Below are 13,906 nucleotides of genomic sequence, written 5' to 3'. Positions count from 1 at the left end.
CCCCCTGTTCCCTGCCCTCTGACCCCACCAACCCCTATCCACCCCCCACCCCGAACCCCCCTGCCCTCTCTCCAACACCCCCTCCCTGCCCCCTTACTGCGCTGCCTGGATGTGGCTGGCGGCACTACAGTCTGGCCACGGCTGGAGCCAGGAGCCCCGTGATGCTGGGCCGGGGCAGGAGTCACGCGGCCGGAGCCCGGAGCTGGAGGATGTGGCGGGAGCCGGACGGCCAGAGTAGGGCGTGTAGCTGGCCGGCCAGAGTAGGGCGGCCGGGAAGGGATGCGGGGCTGGGGCCGGAGCCGGGCGGCGGGGACGGGGACGGGCGATGCGGGGCCGGCGCCGGGCAGCAGGAGACGCGCGGCCAGGCGGGGCCACCCAGAGAATTCCAGGGGCCCGGGGTCTTCGGCGGGGGGGGCCCCTTCCGTTCCGGGACCTGCCGCCGAAGTGTCCCGAAGACCCGCCGCAGGGCGCCCCCGCCGCCGAATTACCGCCGAAGCGGGACCCGCCGCTGAAGTGCAGCCCGGTCTTCGGGGCACTTCGGCGGCGGGTCCTGGAACGGAAGGGCCCCCCGCAGCCGAATTACTGCCGAAGACCGGGCTGCACTTCAGCAGCGGGTCCAGCTTGGGCGGTAACTCGCCAGTGGGGGGTCCTTCCGCCCCAGAGCAGAAGGACACCCCCCTCCCCGCAGGCGAAGACCAAGAGCAGAAGAAGCTCCTGCGCCCGGCCCCGCAAGAGTTTTCTGGGCCCCCCGGAGCGAGTGAAGGACTCCGCTCCGGGGGCCCCGAAAAACTCTCGTCGGGGCCCCTGCTGGGCCTGGGGGCAAATTGCCCCCCTTGCGCCCCCCTCTGGGCAGCCCTGAGGCCGGGGCCGGCGGAGGCGGGTACACGGGGCTGGGGCCGGGCGGCGGGGACGCGGCTGGGGCTGGAGCCGGGCGGCGGGGGAGGCGGGGACGCGGCCGGCGGAGGCAGGTACGCGGGGCTGGGGCTGGGGCTGTGGCCGGGCGGCGGGGGGGGGGCGGGGACGCGGCCGGGGCCGGAGTCGGGCGGCAGGGACGTGGCCGGGGCTGGAGCCAGGCGGCGGGGCAGGCGGGGACACGGCTGGGGCAGCCCAGAGCCCTCTGAGTCCCGGCCACGGCTGGGATTTAAAGGGCTCTGGGCTCCCCGCCGCAGCGGGCAGCCCAGAACCCTGTGAGTCCCGGCCATGGCTGGGATTTAAAGGGCTCTGGGCTCCCCGCCGCAGCGGGCAGCCCAGAAGCCTCTGAGTCCCGGCCACGGCTGGGATTTAAAGGGCTCTGGGCTCCCCGCCGCAGCGGGCAGCCCAGAGCCCTCTGAGTCCCGGCCGCAACTGGGATTTAAAAGGCTCTGGGCTCCCCGCCGTAGCGGGCAGCCCAGAGCCCTCTGAGTCCCGGCCGCAACTGGGATTTAAAAGGCTCTGGGCTCCCCGCCGCAGCGGGCAGCCCAGAGCCCTCTGAGTCCTGGCCGCGGCTGGGATTTAAAGGGTTCTGGGCTCCCCGCCGCAGCGGACAGCCCAGAGCCCTCTGAATCCCGGCCGCGGCTGGGATTTAAAGGGCTCTGGGCTCCCCGCCGCAGCGGGCAGCCCAGAGCCCTCTGAGTCCCGGCCGCGGCTGGGATTTAAAAGGCTATGGGCTCCCCGCGGCTGCCGGCAGCCCAGAAGCCTCTGAGTCCCTGCCGCGGCTGGGATTTAAAGGGCTCTGGGCTCCCGCCACGGCTATTATCCCGATTGTAGGCCGCACCCCTAGTTTAAAGACTTAAATTAGGGGAAAAAAGTGCGGCCTATACTCGGGACAATACGGTACTGTAATAGAGGTAGACAAAATACTGAATGGAATAGGAAAGATAAACCAGAAATTCCTATTAGCCCTTACTCACAAAGGCACCAGCTTCTAATTTCCCCCGGGGGTGCTCAGCCTCAGGCCCCACCCCCAAGCCACCCCTTCCCCCAAGCCTCCACCCCACCTCTTCCCGTACCCACTCCACCCATTTCCCAAGGCCCACTCCCATCCCTTTTCCGCCTCTTTCCACCCCCTCCCCCAAATGCATCACATCCACACTCCTCCCCCGCCCTCCCAGTGCCTCCTGCACATGGTAGAACAACTGATCTGCAGGAGGTGCTCGGAAGAGTTGATTGGCAGGGCCGCCAACAGAAGCGAGTGGGGGTGTGTGGGAGGGGAGTTTTGCTGCCAGTGGGTGCTAAGCACCTGCTAATTTTTTTCTGTGGATGTTCCAGCCCTGGAGCACCCACGGAGTCAGCGCCTATGCTTACTCAAAATACAAAAGCAAGGGTATGCAATGAAAATTAAAGGCAGCGGATTTAAAACTGACCAATGGCAACATTCTTCTACACTACGTATCATTAGCCAGTAGAACTGAAATGATACATGATTTCACCAAGGCCCACAGCTTACTAGAATTAGAACAGACACCATTACATTTATTTTTAATTCTCTCAGATGTGCTAGAGCAGGGGTGGGCAAACTTTTTGGGCCGAGGGCTACACTGGGGTTGCAAAACTGTTTGGAGAGTCAGGTAGGGAAGTCTGTGCCTCCCCAAACAGCCTGTCCCCTATCTGCCCCCTCCCACATCCCGCCCCCTGGTTGCCCCCCTCAGAATCCCCGACCCATCCAACCCCCCCGCCACTCCTTGTCCCCTGACCGCCCCTAAACGCCCCCCAGGAACCCTAACTTCCCCCCAGGGACCTCTAACTGCCCCTAACCACCCCCCAGGGACCCCACAGCCAACCCCCCTGCTCCCAGTCCCCTGACTGCCCCAACCCCTATCCACATACACCCCCCCCCCCGATAGGGCCCCGGTACTCCCATGCCTATCTAACCCCTGCCCCCATTCCCTATCCCCTGATTGCTGCCCCACCCCCCCGAACCTTCACCCCATCCAACCGCCCCCTGCTCCCTGTCCCCTGACTGCCCCCTGGGATCCCATGCTCCCTTACCATGCCAGAGCCTGCCATGCTGCCTGGCAGGGATGGTGGGCCAGAGTGCTGGTGGCGTGGCGCGCTGAGGCTGCCGTGGAGCGGGGACAGCAAGGGAAGGGCCAGGGGCTAGCATCCCCAGCCGGGAAGTCAGAGGCCGGGCCAGATGGTCCCACAGACCGTTGTTTGCCCACCTCTGTGCTAGAGACATAAATTCTTGTGCTTCAGAGCATTAGCCAACCTATCTGGGCAGATTGCTTTCTACATCGAGGTTCTTGCATCTTTCTCTGAGTCATCTCATACTGATCACTGTTAGAAACAGGATATTGAACTAGAGGGACCAATGATCTGCTCTGGTATGGCACTTCCTATGTTATTGCTTAATATTATTTGTGAGGGTGGAAAATTAATGAAGTTGGAATTTTAGAATGAGGTTTCCAGTGAGAGGTTTTCTTAACTAAAAAGAGGGTTTATTTTGCTAGGGTTTACGTTGCCTAATATAAATACAATAAGTTCCTCTCAGGGAGAGGGATCATCTACTCACAGTCCAGAATCACTTGTGCTGCTCGGTAGAGCTGCAGTGCTTGGAGAAGTTCCAGTAACTGTTGGACTGTTGCTAGCCTCACTCCCCACCACCACATGAGCTCTCTCGTTATGCTGATTCCCGTCTTCTCCATGCACTTGATTTTCCGCAGCTCTGTCTGATCAGTTATCACATAGGAGGCTAAAGGTAAAGAAGGGATATTTCTCTTATAAAAGGTGGAACAAACAAACACAAGCAGGGGAAGGCCACGCCTATTGCATATGGTTATTTAGTTTACATTTGCACAATTGAAAAAAATAGGTACACAATAAATTAGGAATAAAGGAGATCATAATGCGAGTCTCAAGAAAAATTGGTTCCCTGGAGTAAGAGTTGTCAAATGTTTTGTAAAAATGGAAACATTTCTTTAAATTTTTAGAGACACGCAAAACCAAATTAGCAAAATTCCTTGCACTTTTCTCCACATTTTCCATGTGACTTCCAGTGCCCCTGATATTTTACACCAAAGTGAGACCAAATTAACTTCCTGGTGTGGTGCCACTGAAATTGATGGGCTAAATTCAGCAGTGAGTCTGTGGCCCTACACACACTAGGAAACATCACTGTTTCAATATTCAGTTTAGTTGAACCAAAGCTATATTACAGTTTAGTGGCAAGTGTAGACAAGGACAAACCGTAGAAGGGTCAGCTAAACCTACTGGAAAAATGGTGCAGTTTTCTAGTGTACAGAAGGCCTAAGTGAGGCTAGAAGGAATCTAAAGGTATGTCTACACTACAGCTGGCACACCTACAGCACTACAGCTGTGTCACTGTAAGTGCCATAGTAGACGCTTTGTACATTGATGGAAGGGGTTTGTCTGTTGATGTAGTTAATCCACATCTCTGAGAGGTGGTAGGTAGATTGATAGAAGATATTCTTCCCAGCCCTGAGCAACATAACTAGGTAGATCTAATTTTTAGTATAGACCAGGCCTAACATTACTATAATTTAGGCCATGTCTATATCCTGGTCTACAATTAAACTTTAGATCAACCTAGCTATCTCTCTCAGGGGTATGAAAAATTCACAGCTAACCCTTGGTGTAGATGCAGATAGGTTGATGGAAAAATTCTTCCATCAGCTTCACTACAACTGCTTGGGGAGGTGGTTGGAAAAACCTGTTCTGTTGCTGTAGGAAGCATCTACACTATAGGCACTGCAGCTGGATCGCTATGGTTCCCATAGTGTAGACATGCCCTACACTACAAATGTGTTGCTGATATAACTATAATGGCAGAGCCCCGTAGTGCAAACAGTTTATGTCAACAGAAGGTGTTTGTCAGCATAGTAACATTGTCTCCCCAAGTGACATTAGCTATGCCCACAGAAGCACTTTTCTGTTGGTGTAGCTGCATCTATACTGGGGGGGCGTTTCTGGCATAGTTATGGGTATGTCTACACTACAAAATTATGTTGACCTAAGTTACTCTGGCATATACCCACTGCAGTAATTAAATCATTTTCGCATGTCCACACTATGATTCTTGTGTCAGCGATGTGCCTCCTCACCAGGAGCGCTTATACTGATTGTAGTGTCAGTGTGGGGCATTGTGAGACAGCTTCTGAAAGCCAGTAACAGTCAATGTAAACAACACAGTGTCTACATGACACTGCACTGACCTACCTACATCAAACACTGACTCTACGCCTCTCCTGGAGGTGGAGTTATTAAGTTGGCATAGTGAAGCAGTTACATCAGTGGGGGCAAAATTTTAGTGTAGACACTTACATAGTTAGGTTGACATAAGCTGTCACCAGTGCAGCTATGCTGTTTTGTGGTCATCAGTGGCTGCAGCTGGGGCAAATCCCCAGTGTACATAATGCTTTAGACTCCCTTACACTTGGTAAATTAGTGTCAGGGAGTTTAAATTTCTCTGCTTACACATTTCCTATTAATTTGGCCCAATGGAGTTACAGCTGGGATGGAATTTAGTTCATGATCTTCTATTACTACACCATTTGTCCTTTCTCCACAGTCTACTATTGTTCACTGTGTTTCTCTAATTTAGACTCCAAGCTGCAGGGACCTGTTCTTCTTTAACCTTCAGACTCTTAGGGTCTGGGATAAACGATTTTCTCTTTCAATACAAAATGTGGATTTGGGGGACAGAAACAAATGTTGGATAATTTGAAATGTGAATATCCAGGAACTGGATAATCCGGGCATGCCCATCTCTCCAAGGGTCCATGCACTGAATTAAAAAAAAAGAAAATTAAGTAGAGAAAATGTCATAAGAATAGTAAGGAAAGTGCTTATTTTATATCTTTTGATTTCACTTAGGAGTGAAAAGCCAAGTAGCAAAGGAATCAGGTCAGGGTTATTCGAATCTGGAGTTTTGATTCAGGTCCATCTCTACCATTGGAAAATCAATGTATTCAGAGATAAGTTTAGCATACAAACAAGGTGGATAAACAAAAATGAAGAAACAGGGCAAAGAAACGGGAATCATAAAATCTCCAAACTAAGGTGGGACTGATGGGATTAGAGCAGGAGTTCTCAAACTGGGGGTGGTGAGGTTATTACCTGGGGGTTATGAGGTTATTACAAGGGGGTTGTGAGCTGTCAGCCCTGTGCCTGGTGGGGCTCTGGTTGACATTAAATATAAAAAAAGTGGTTTTAATTTATAAGGGGGGCTTGCCCTCAGGGGCTTGCTTTGTGAAAGGGGTCCCAATACAAAAAGTTTGAGAACCACTGGATTAGAGAACAGAATCAATAGTGTAGAAAACAATGGTAGTGGTGTGGCAAGCGAGGCGAAGGGTGGAAAGCCTGTCAGGGAATGTGGGAGCTGGGAGCCTGGTTGGGGTGGAGGAGCAAGGAGGGACTGCCAAAAAAAAAAAATCACACTATATATCCAAAGTATTTCTGTGCTTATCTGAATATAATGGAGGTTTAGTCACCACTAAGTTATTTACAGCTTGATCCCGCTAATGGCTCCACGCAGGTGAAGCCCGGAGCCCCACACGCACCCATACAGCATCTGGTCTTTAGAGAGCACCAAAAAGTGCCTGTGTGTCAGGAATCCCCCCCGTGTGACTGGAGCCTGAGCCCATCTCAGAAAGTAGAGAGTTCACTGCCGGGGCTTGTCTGCATCCACCTGCCCTTGCTCCTGTCACCTGCCCGGCTACACAGCCCCCTGCCTGAGCCGCTCCTTGTCAGCAAACCCTCCAGCCCTTCCCCTCTCAGCGCGGCCGTGAATCAGGGCTCGCCGGCGCTGGCCTCCCCGCAGCGCAGCGCCCCGCTCTCACCGAAGCGCATCCAGTCGTAGTCGTTCAGACAGTCCATCTTGCGGCAGAAATCCTCCAGCACGCAGGCGGGCAGGGCGTGGATGTACGCGGAGCTCCGCGGGGCTGGCTGGGGCTGGGGCTGGGCCATTCCTTCGCACTCACTCGCTGCGCCCCCCGCCTCCGCTCCCTGGCCCGTCCGCGGCACGCGGCGTGTGCGCGACTCGCTCTCTGGCGCCTCGCCGCGCGCAGGTACCGCCTCTCATCCCACACGCCTCAGAGGCGTCCTCTTCTCCGGGGGCGGCCATTGGCGGCCTGTCCCCCTATCAGCAGCGGCCTCTGGCCCCCAGGCGGATGTGTACCGCCACTGGCCTCTCTCAGTCTCACAGCCTCTTCCTGCCCGGGTGACATCACCCGCACTGCCCTCAAGCGTGAAGCCGGTTTTTCCTCCCTAGGGTGGGTGGCAGGTGCTCCAGCCGCCTTGCTAAGTTATGAGTGTGAGCAAAGGCAGCTTCCGGGAAAGTTACACAGCCCAGGGATTTCCCTAGCCCACCCCTGAATTTCCCCAACACCCTCTCCCGGTTACATGCAGCGTTGCCAATTTAGTTGGTGGTTGGAAATTGAAACATTAATACACACTTCAGAAGCATATACAGTATATGAGAAAGTACTTGTACGTGCGAAAGCAGAATGGGTTTGAAAAGTATGAACAAAGACTAGCTTCCTCATATAGCTGTTATTTATGACAACGTCCGCACATTTGTTTTGGCTATATTGGCCTACCTAATAATTTCTAATTATTATTGATAAGCAAGGTCTGAATGAGCTCTCCCCTGATAGCTAGTGATGAGCCAGGGGTGGGTGGAAAGGCTTCAGGACCAGACTGTGTTTACAGGAACACACTTATTCTGCCTACCTATCCAGCAGACAGAGCTGTGCTACCCAAGTGATCAGTTTTGGCTGGTGTTGGGTACAGATCACTTAAGTAGTAAATGTGGGGATTATGAAATGTTGTTATCCTTGTATGAGTAAAGGGCAGCAGAACTGTACTTAGCCTGCCTGAATGAGGGGGTCTCCCTCAGTGCTTAATTTATGCTAGGGCTTGCCAGGGCTGAGCTCCCGCACCTCTAGGCTCAGCAGTTCATAGCCCTAGGACCTCTGGGCTTGTCACATCAGTTATGAAAGTAACAGACTTGCTTGAACCCTGGCACCTCTTTCGTTACAAATTAAGCACTGGTCAGCCTCAACTGAACTGCACTCCCTAAGCAGGAGGTTTGGATGCCACATATCCTAGTGAAAAGAGAGAGGGTGGGACACAGGTGTTTTGCCTGGTGGTTTAGGATCTGCCTAAGAGTCACAGGCACTATTTGACCTGCCCCTCTCTCCTGTTTAGAGAGAGCTGATTAGGCTTCATAAGTGACCACTAGAGCTGAAATCACTGATAATCAGGTCTAACCTGCTGTGGGGCAGTGTTTCTGTGGAAGAGACAGACCAGCCTGCACTAGCAACGAGGTTCACCCACTGACAGCAGGGTGGAACCGCGTGAGACTGACTCGCAGAGGTCACAGTGGCAGGTGGCAGCAGAAGGTGACAGTGCAGGGCCATTGGGGACGGAGCTGTAGAGTGAACGGTGGCATGACAAACAACAGCGGCCAGAGCATTGGACTATGTTTTAGTGATTTTACTACAGAATGTTAGATTTGTGACTGGGAAACTTATATAAATACATTTCCTAGTAGTCCAAGATTTTTAAAATGCATTATTTGCCAAGGTCTTTATCTCACATCATCGCTATCTAAAGAGGTCATTATCTTGAGGAGTTTCTGTACTAAACTTTTTTATTATAATTATTTTTATGTAAGAACAGCCATATTTGGTCAGACCAAAGGTCCATCTATCCCAGGATCCTGTCTTCCAATAGTGGTTATTCCAGGTGCTTCAGAGGGAATGAACAATACAGGGAATCATCGAGTGATCCATCCCCTGTCGTTCACTCCCAGCTTCTGGTGAACAGAGGCTAGGGACACTCAGAGGCTAGGGACATCCCTGCCCATCCTGGCTAATAGCCATTGATGGACCTAACCTCTATGACCTTGTCTAGTTCTTTTTGAACCCTGTTATAATTTCATCCTTCACAACATCTCTGGCAAAAAGTTCTGCAGGTGACTGTGCATTGTGTGAAGAAATACTTCCTTTTGTTTGTTTTAAACTTACTGCCTATTAATTTAATTGAGTGACCCCTGGTTCTTGTGTTAAGTTAAGGGGTAAATGACACTTCCTTATTCATGTTCTCCACACCAGTCAAGATTTTATAAGCCTCCATCATATCCCCTCTTAGTCGTCTCTTTTCCAAGCTGAAAAGTCTCAGTCTTTTTAATCTCTCCTCATAGGGAATCTGTTCCATACCCCTAATGATTTTCGTTGCCCTTTTCTGTACCTTTTCCAATTCCAATATACACCTCTACCCCGCTATAACGTGACCCGATATAACACAGGTTCACGTATAGTGCGGTAGCAGCAGGGCTCCGGCAGCTGCAGCAGCAGGGCTCAGGCAGTGCTTTAAAGGGTCCGGGGCTCCGGCTGCTGCGGGGAGCCCCAGGCCCTTTAATTCCCGCTGGAGCCCTGCTGCTGCTACCCCGGGGCTGCGGCAGTGGGGCTTGCCGGCAATTTAAATGCTTGTAAATTGAATCCCAAACAGATGGCTGCTTGTGCATTTGATTGAGCTACAAAACTTCTCTGGAAGACATAGTGGAGTACAAGCTTTGCTCAGCAAAAAGTGTAACCCTAATCTCTCCTATACACACTGCAGAGGCCATCTACTCCAGCTAGCGCTAATACAAGCTGCAGAATCTTAAAAAGATATTAAAAAGCCACAAATTTAATGGCTTTTTTATACTCTTTTTTTTCAGCAAGAGTCCAAAAGGACTGAACGTCTTGAAAACAAATAGAAGATACACTGGGATTGAAGTTCAAATTAGTCCAACCTGGGAAAACTTGCTGGCTTTCTCATGAGCGATTCTTGGCTGTTGTCTTAAAATTACTGCAACTATTATTACTGGCTTTGGAAAATATCCACCAAGATAGGACAGATCTAAGTAGTGAGGCTGGTGGATTACTTTTGTTACCAAGTTCAGAGAAGATTATCGTCATTCTCTCTCTTGTAAGTCTACTGTTTAAACAATGTCATCCAAGCATCTGCTACAACAGTAGTAGATCTTTATCCAGCAATAGAAGCTACCCTTGGATCAGTCAGAGATTTCCATTGAAAATGTACTCGAAGAAGCAAAGACTTCAGTCCAGAAGTTGACTAATGAAGGTACTTATATTGACTCCTTAGTGAAGAGGACAAGAAGTGCTTGTTAAGACAGCTGAAAAAGTACACAGACTTGATTCTTACAAATCTACAATAGTGATTTCTGGATTCTACTCCACATAGCTATCTCCACGTAGCTTTTACAGATGCCTGTCTTATAAAACACCTACAGTTGAGTGGAGTGAGACACTACCAGCAGGGGCGGCTCTAGCTTTTTTGCTGCCCCAGACACAGCAGGCAGGCTGCCTTCAGCCACCAAATTGCCATTGAATCCGCGGGACCGGCAGACCTCCCGCAGGCAAGCCGCCAAAGGCTGCCTGACTGCCGCCCTCGCAGGGACCAGCAGGGCACCCCCTGCGGCTTGCCACCCCAGGCACACGCTTGGAGCGCTGGTACCTGGAGCTGCCGCTGACTACGAGCAATAGCGCTGCTATGTGATCAGGACAGAATAGAGAATTTTGAACACAGAGTGGAATATCATAGAACGAACGAATGAAAATTTCACTTCAACTTCTTTCTCATCACTAGTGGTTCAACCCAATCTTTGTGCTATGTTTCTTGGGATGAAAGAAGTGGGAATTCATCTCTTGCTACTCCCGGTCACAACAGCTACAGTTGAGCATACTTTTTCCTCATTGAATAGAATTGTGTGTTCTGAAAGAAGTCGCCTTCAGCCTGATCATGAGCATATCATGAAGGACTGGAAGTAATGGACGCACAAGAAGACACCAAAGAGTGCAAAATTACAACAAGAAACCAAGACGGATGTAGATATAGTGCTTTGTAGTAAGCTTGACTAACCAACTTTAATTTTTGTGATGATTTTAAAACATGAATTAAATCTAATAAAATGGTCATAAAAATTTTTTCAGTTTTTACTGTGGTGCCATACAGCCAACCTTTGCATTCAAGGTCTCAACTCTCATCGGCCCTCACCCTCCCTGAATATTCTAACACACACACCCCAATTTAAATTCCTGGCAAAAACACTGATTCAGACCCCTTCTGGTCAAGGGACAGAGACAGTGACCTATAACTTAGGTTGACCTAAGTACCTCACCCAGAGACGTGGTTAAGCCAACCTAAGCCCCTGTATAGACACTGCTAGGTTGACGGAAGAATTATGTCAGCCTAGCTACCATCTCTCCTTTTTACTACTGCCACAGAAAAGCCTCTTCTGTCGCTTTAGTGTAAGTGTCAACAGCCCCCTCAGCGTGGCCTTGTAGTGGAATTGCACCTGCTTACGCCAACTCAGAATCTGGCCAGTGTGTACTGGGATTGGTACAGATGACCCATTTGTTCATTAGTATTATTGGTACTAGGACCCATTTGGGATCTAGTCTCCACTGCACTGTTCAAACACTTAGTAGGAGACAGTCCCATAATGACACTCAACAAGTCAGAAACAAAAAAAGGAACCGGTTTATAACATACAGTTAAAGTGATAGTACCTAATTCTGATGTAGTATTTTTTCATCTGTAGCTCTCAAAGTCTTCCTTATCCCTCTAAAATAGGGAAGTGTTACTAACCCCTTTCTGAGAGGGGATTTGAGACAGAAAGACTAAGGGCAGATCTACACTTAAACCAGCTGCATCAGCGCTGCTGCATTTTGTGCTTCAGTGAAGACACTACTACGCTGACAGGAGAGCTTCTCCTGTTGGCATAGTTCATCCTCCTCTGCAAGAGGCAGTAGCTAGGTTGATGGGAAAAGCCCTCCCGTCCACATAGTGCTGTCTATACTGGGGGTTAGGTCAGTATAACTGCGTCACTCAAGATTGTGTGGATTTTTCACAGCCCTGAGCGATGTAGTTATACCAATGTAAGTTTATAGTTCAGGGCCGCCCGGGGGTGGGGGCAAGTGGGGCAATTTGCCCCAGGTCCCGCAGGGCCCCCACGAGAGTTTTTTGGGGCCCCTGGAGCGGGGTCCTTCACTTGCTCCGGGGGCCCAGGAAAGCTCTCGTGGGGCCCGGGCCCCCGGAGCTTCTTCCGCTCCGGGTCTTCGACGGCAATTCGGTGGTGGGGGGTCCTTCCACCCCGGGACCCGCCGCCGAAGACCCCAGGCCCTCTGAATCCTCTGGGCGGCCCTGTTATAGTTTCGATGTGGTCTGAGTGTTTGCTTGAGACCATACAGCAAGTCTGCGGCAGTACAGGAAATTTAACTGCATCTTATGGGCGCTAGGCAAGGACCCTAACATTGGACCATCATTCCTCTCAAATTCATAGCTTTATTTTAAAAATTACATTTAACCCACACCTGTGAGGTATACTTTTTCTAGACATTTTAATTCTTCTCTTCTATATGTTTTATATTTAACCTGCCTTTTTCGTTGTGTTATCACTAATTAGGTTTTTAATAATTATTTTTAATGTTAACCTTATTAAACAATTTTATATTTTAAAATACTTTTTCACTGAACCCTTTGCCTTATTCCAATTATTTAAAAAGATACATAGCCCTTGACTTTTGTTGTACTTATTTTAACACTTGCATTTTTGTATTTAGCTTGTACAATCCTGCAAAATGATCCACAAGGCAGATCCTTACATCTGCATAGACTCATTCCATCCACTTGAAACAGCTTGCAATGTATGTAAATTATTCTTAACTTTTTCCTTTTTCTGTTATTTTATTTATATTTAACCCTATAATTTTTCTATTTAATTTAAAATATTATTATAAGTCTTGGCATATTTTAAGTTTACCTGTCTCTTATCATATGCGTATACTTTAAGTTATGTTACAGTGTTGCCAGCTCTCACAATTTTATATGTCTTGCCATTTTTGGTGGTTTTCTTACAGCTTCAGCCATTGGAGTAATGAGAATCTGAGTTTCCTTAAAACAAATTAAAATTACTAGCCCTCATGGATTCAGAGAAAAGCTGGAAAATGTAACCTGAGTGTCACCTAAAGGTTAAAAAACCAGAAGACAGGACAAATAATCCCAAATGTATCATAATTTAAAATATCATGATTTTTAAGGTAATCTTGTGATTTATTGGGGCCTGACGCTTGATTTTTTAACAGTTGGGGGTTTAGTAATACCGATGTTATGACAATAATTCAGTAAGTTCCCCTAGCCATTCAACCATTTACCCATACTTCCCCATCACCCCTCCTGCCTGCTCCCCTCTACCCTGCATGGGAGAAAAGGGGGCCTTTTAAAGATCATTGCCTGGGAGGTGGGAGAGAGAAGCTACTATCCCAAGTGGTTGACTGGAGGCAGGGAAGTAGAAACCCTTGTTTTCCGTATTGTCTCTGGCATGACACTTTCCCTGGCAGGCACTGGGCAATAGAAGCCAGGAATGAGAGATCTGTGGGCTCATTGCCTCATTGGGCAACTGAAGGGAAAAAATGGAAGAAACTTTTGCCCACCAATTAAATGCAGCCACCTTTATGATGGAATTTGGCATCCAGGGGTTTTGACAGGGTAACTGAAGAATCACTTTTCAAACTGAAACTATATACTTTCCTATATATTTTGTGGCCATATTTGATAACTCTTCCTGGTAAATAATGGCGTATTATCTAGGATTCCATATTTCTGTGTGCTCCTCTTAATCCCTTGGACAGTTACTGCAGGTGATTTAGTAGGAATAATTGTCATTTCTATAATAATAGGAGATATACCTATCTCCTAGAACTGGAAGGGACCTCAAAAGGTCATTGAGTCCATCCCCCTGCCTTCACTAGCAGGACCAAGTACTGATTTTTGCCCCAGCTCCCTAAGTGGCCCTCTCAAAGATTGAATTCATAACCCTGGCTTTAGCAGGCCAATGCTCAAACCACTGAGCTATCCTGCATCAAAATCTCCTGGGTCAAAATCCCTTAACTGATACAGG

The 13,906-nt window shown here is 49.6% G+C and overlaps 1 protein-coding gene and 1 long non-coding RNA gene across 3 annotated transcripts in view; one reads left to right on the top strand and one right to left on the bottom strand.

Annotated features, from left to right (window-relative positions):
• Positions 1–7,166, bottom strand: part of IRAK2 (interleukin 1 receptor associated kinase 2) — a 32,200-nt gene extending 25,034 nt beyond the window's left edge. Inside the window, exons 1-2 of one of the 2 annotated variants that reach the window (XM_045023655.1) lie at positions 6,777–7,162; positions 3,491–3,670 (exon numbers count right to left, since the gene is read on the bottom strand). In XM_045023655.1, the coding sequence (XP_044879590.1) occupies positions 3,491–3,670; positions 6,777–6,903 (307 nt within the window). In that variant the 5' untranslated portion in view covers positions 6,904–7,162. Of the gene's footprint in view, positions 1–3,490; positions 3,671–6,776 lie in introns of both variants that reach the window. The other variant, XM_045023657.1, reaches the window with a different exon arrangement.
• Positions 7,013–13,000, top strand: LOC123374122. The gene is made up of 3 exons (XR_006581012.1): positions 7,013–7,208; positions 12,570–12,653; positions 12,867–13,000. It is a non-coding gene; the product is annotated as an uncharacterized LOC123374122 (long non-coding RNA).
• The last annotated feature ends 906 nt before the right edge of the window (positions 13,001–13,906 follow it).

The sequence above is a fragment of the Mauremys mutica genome, chromosome 7 (assembly GCF_020497125.1).
Source record: "Mauremys mutica isolate MM-2020 ecotype Southern chromosome 7, ASM2049712v1, whole genome shotgun sequence".
Lineage (NCBI taxonomy): Eukaryota > Metazoa > Chordata > Testudines > Geoemydidae > Mauremys > Mauremys mutica.
Note: the sequence above shows the minus strand (reverse complement) of the source record. Positions and strands in the feature narration are given on the sequence as shown.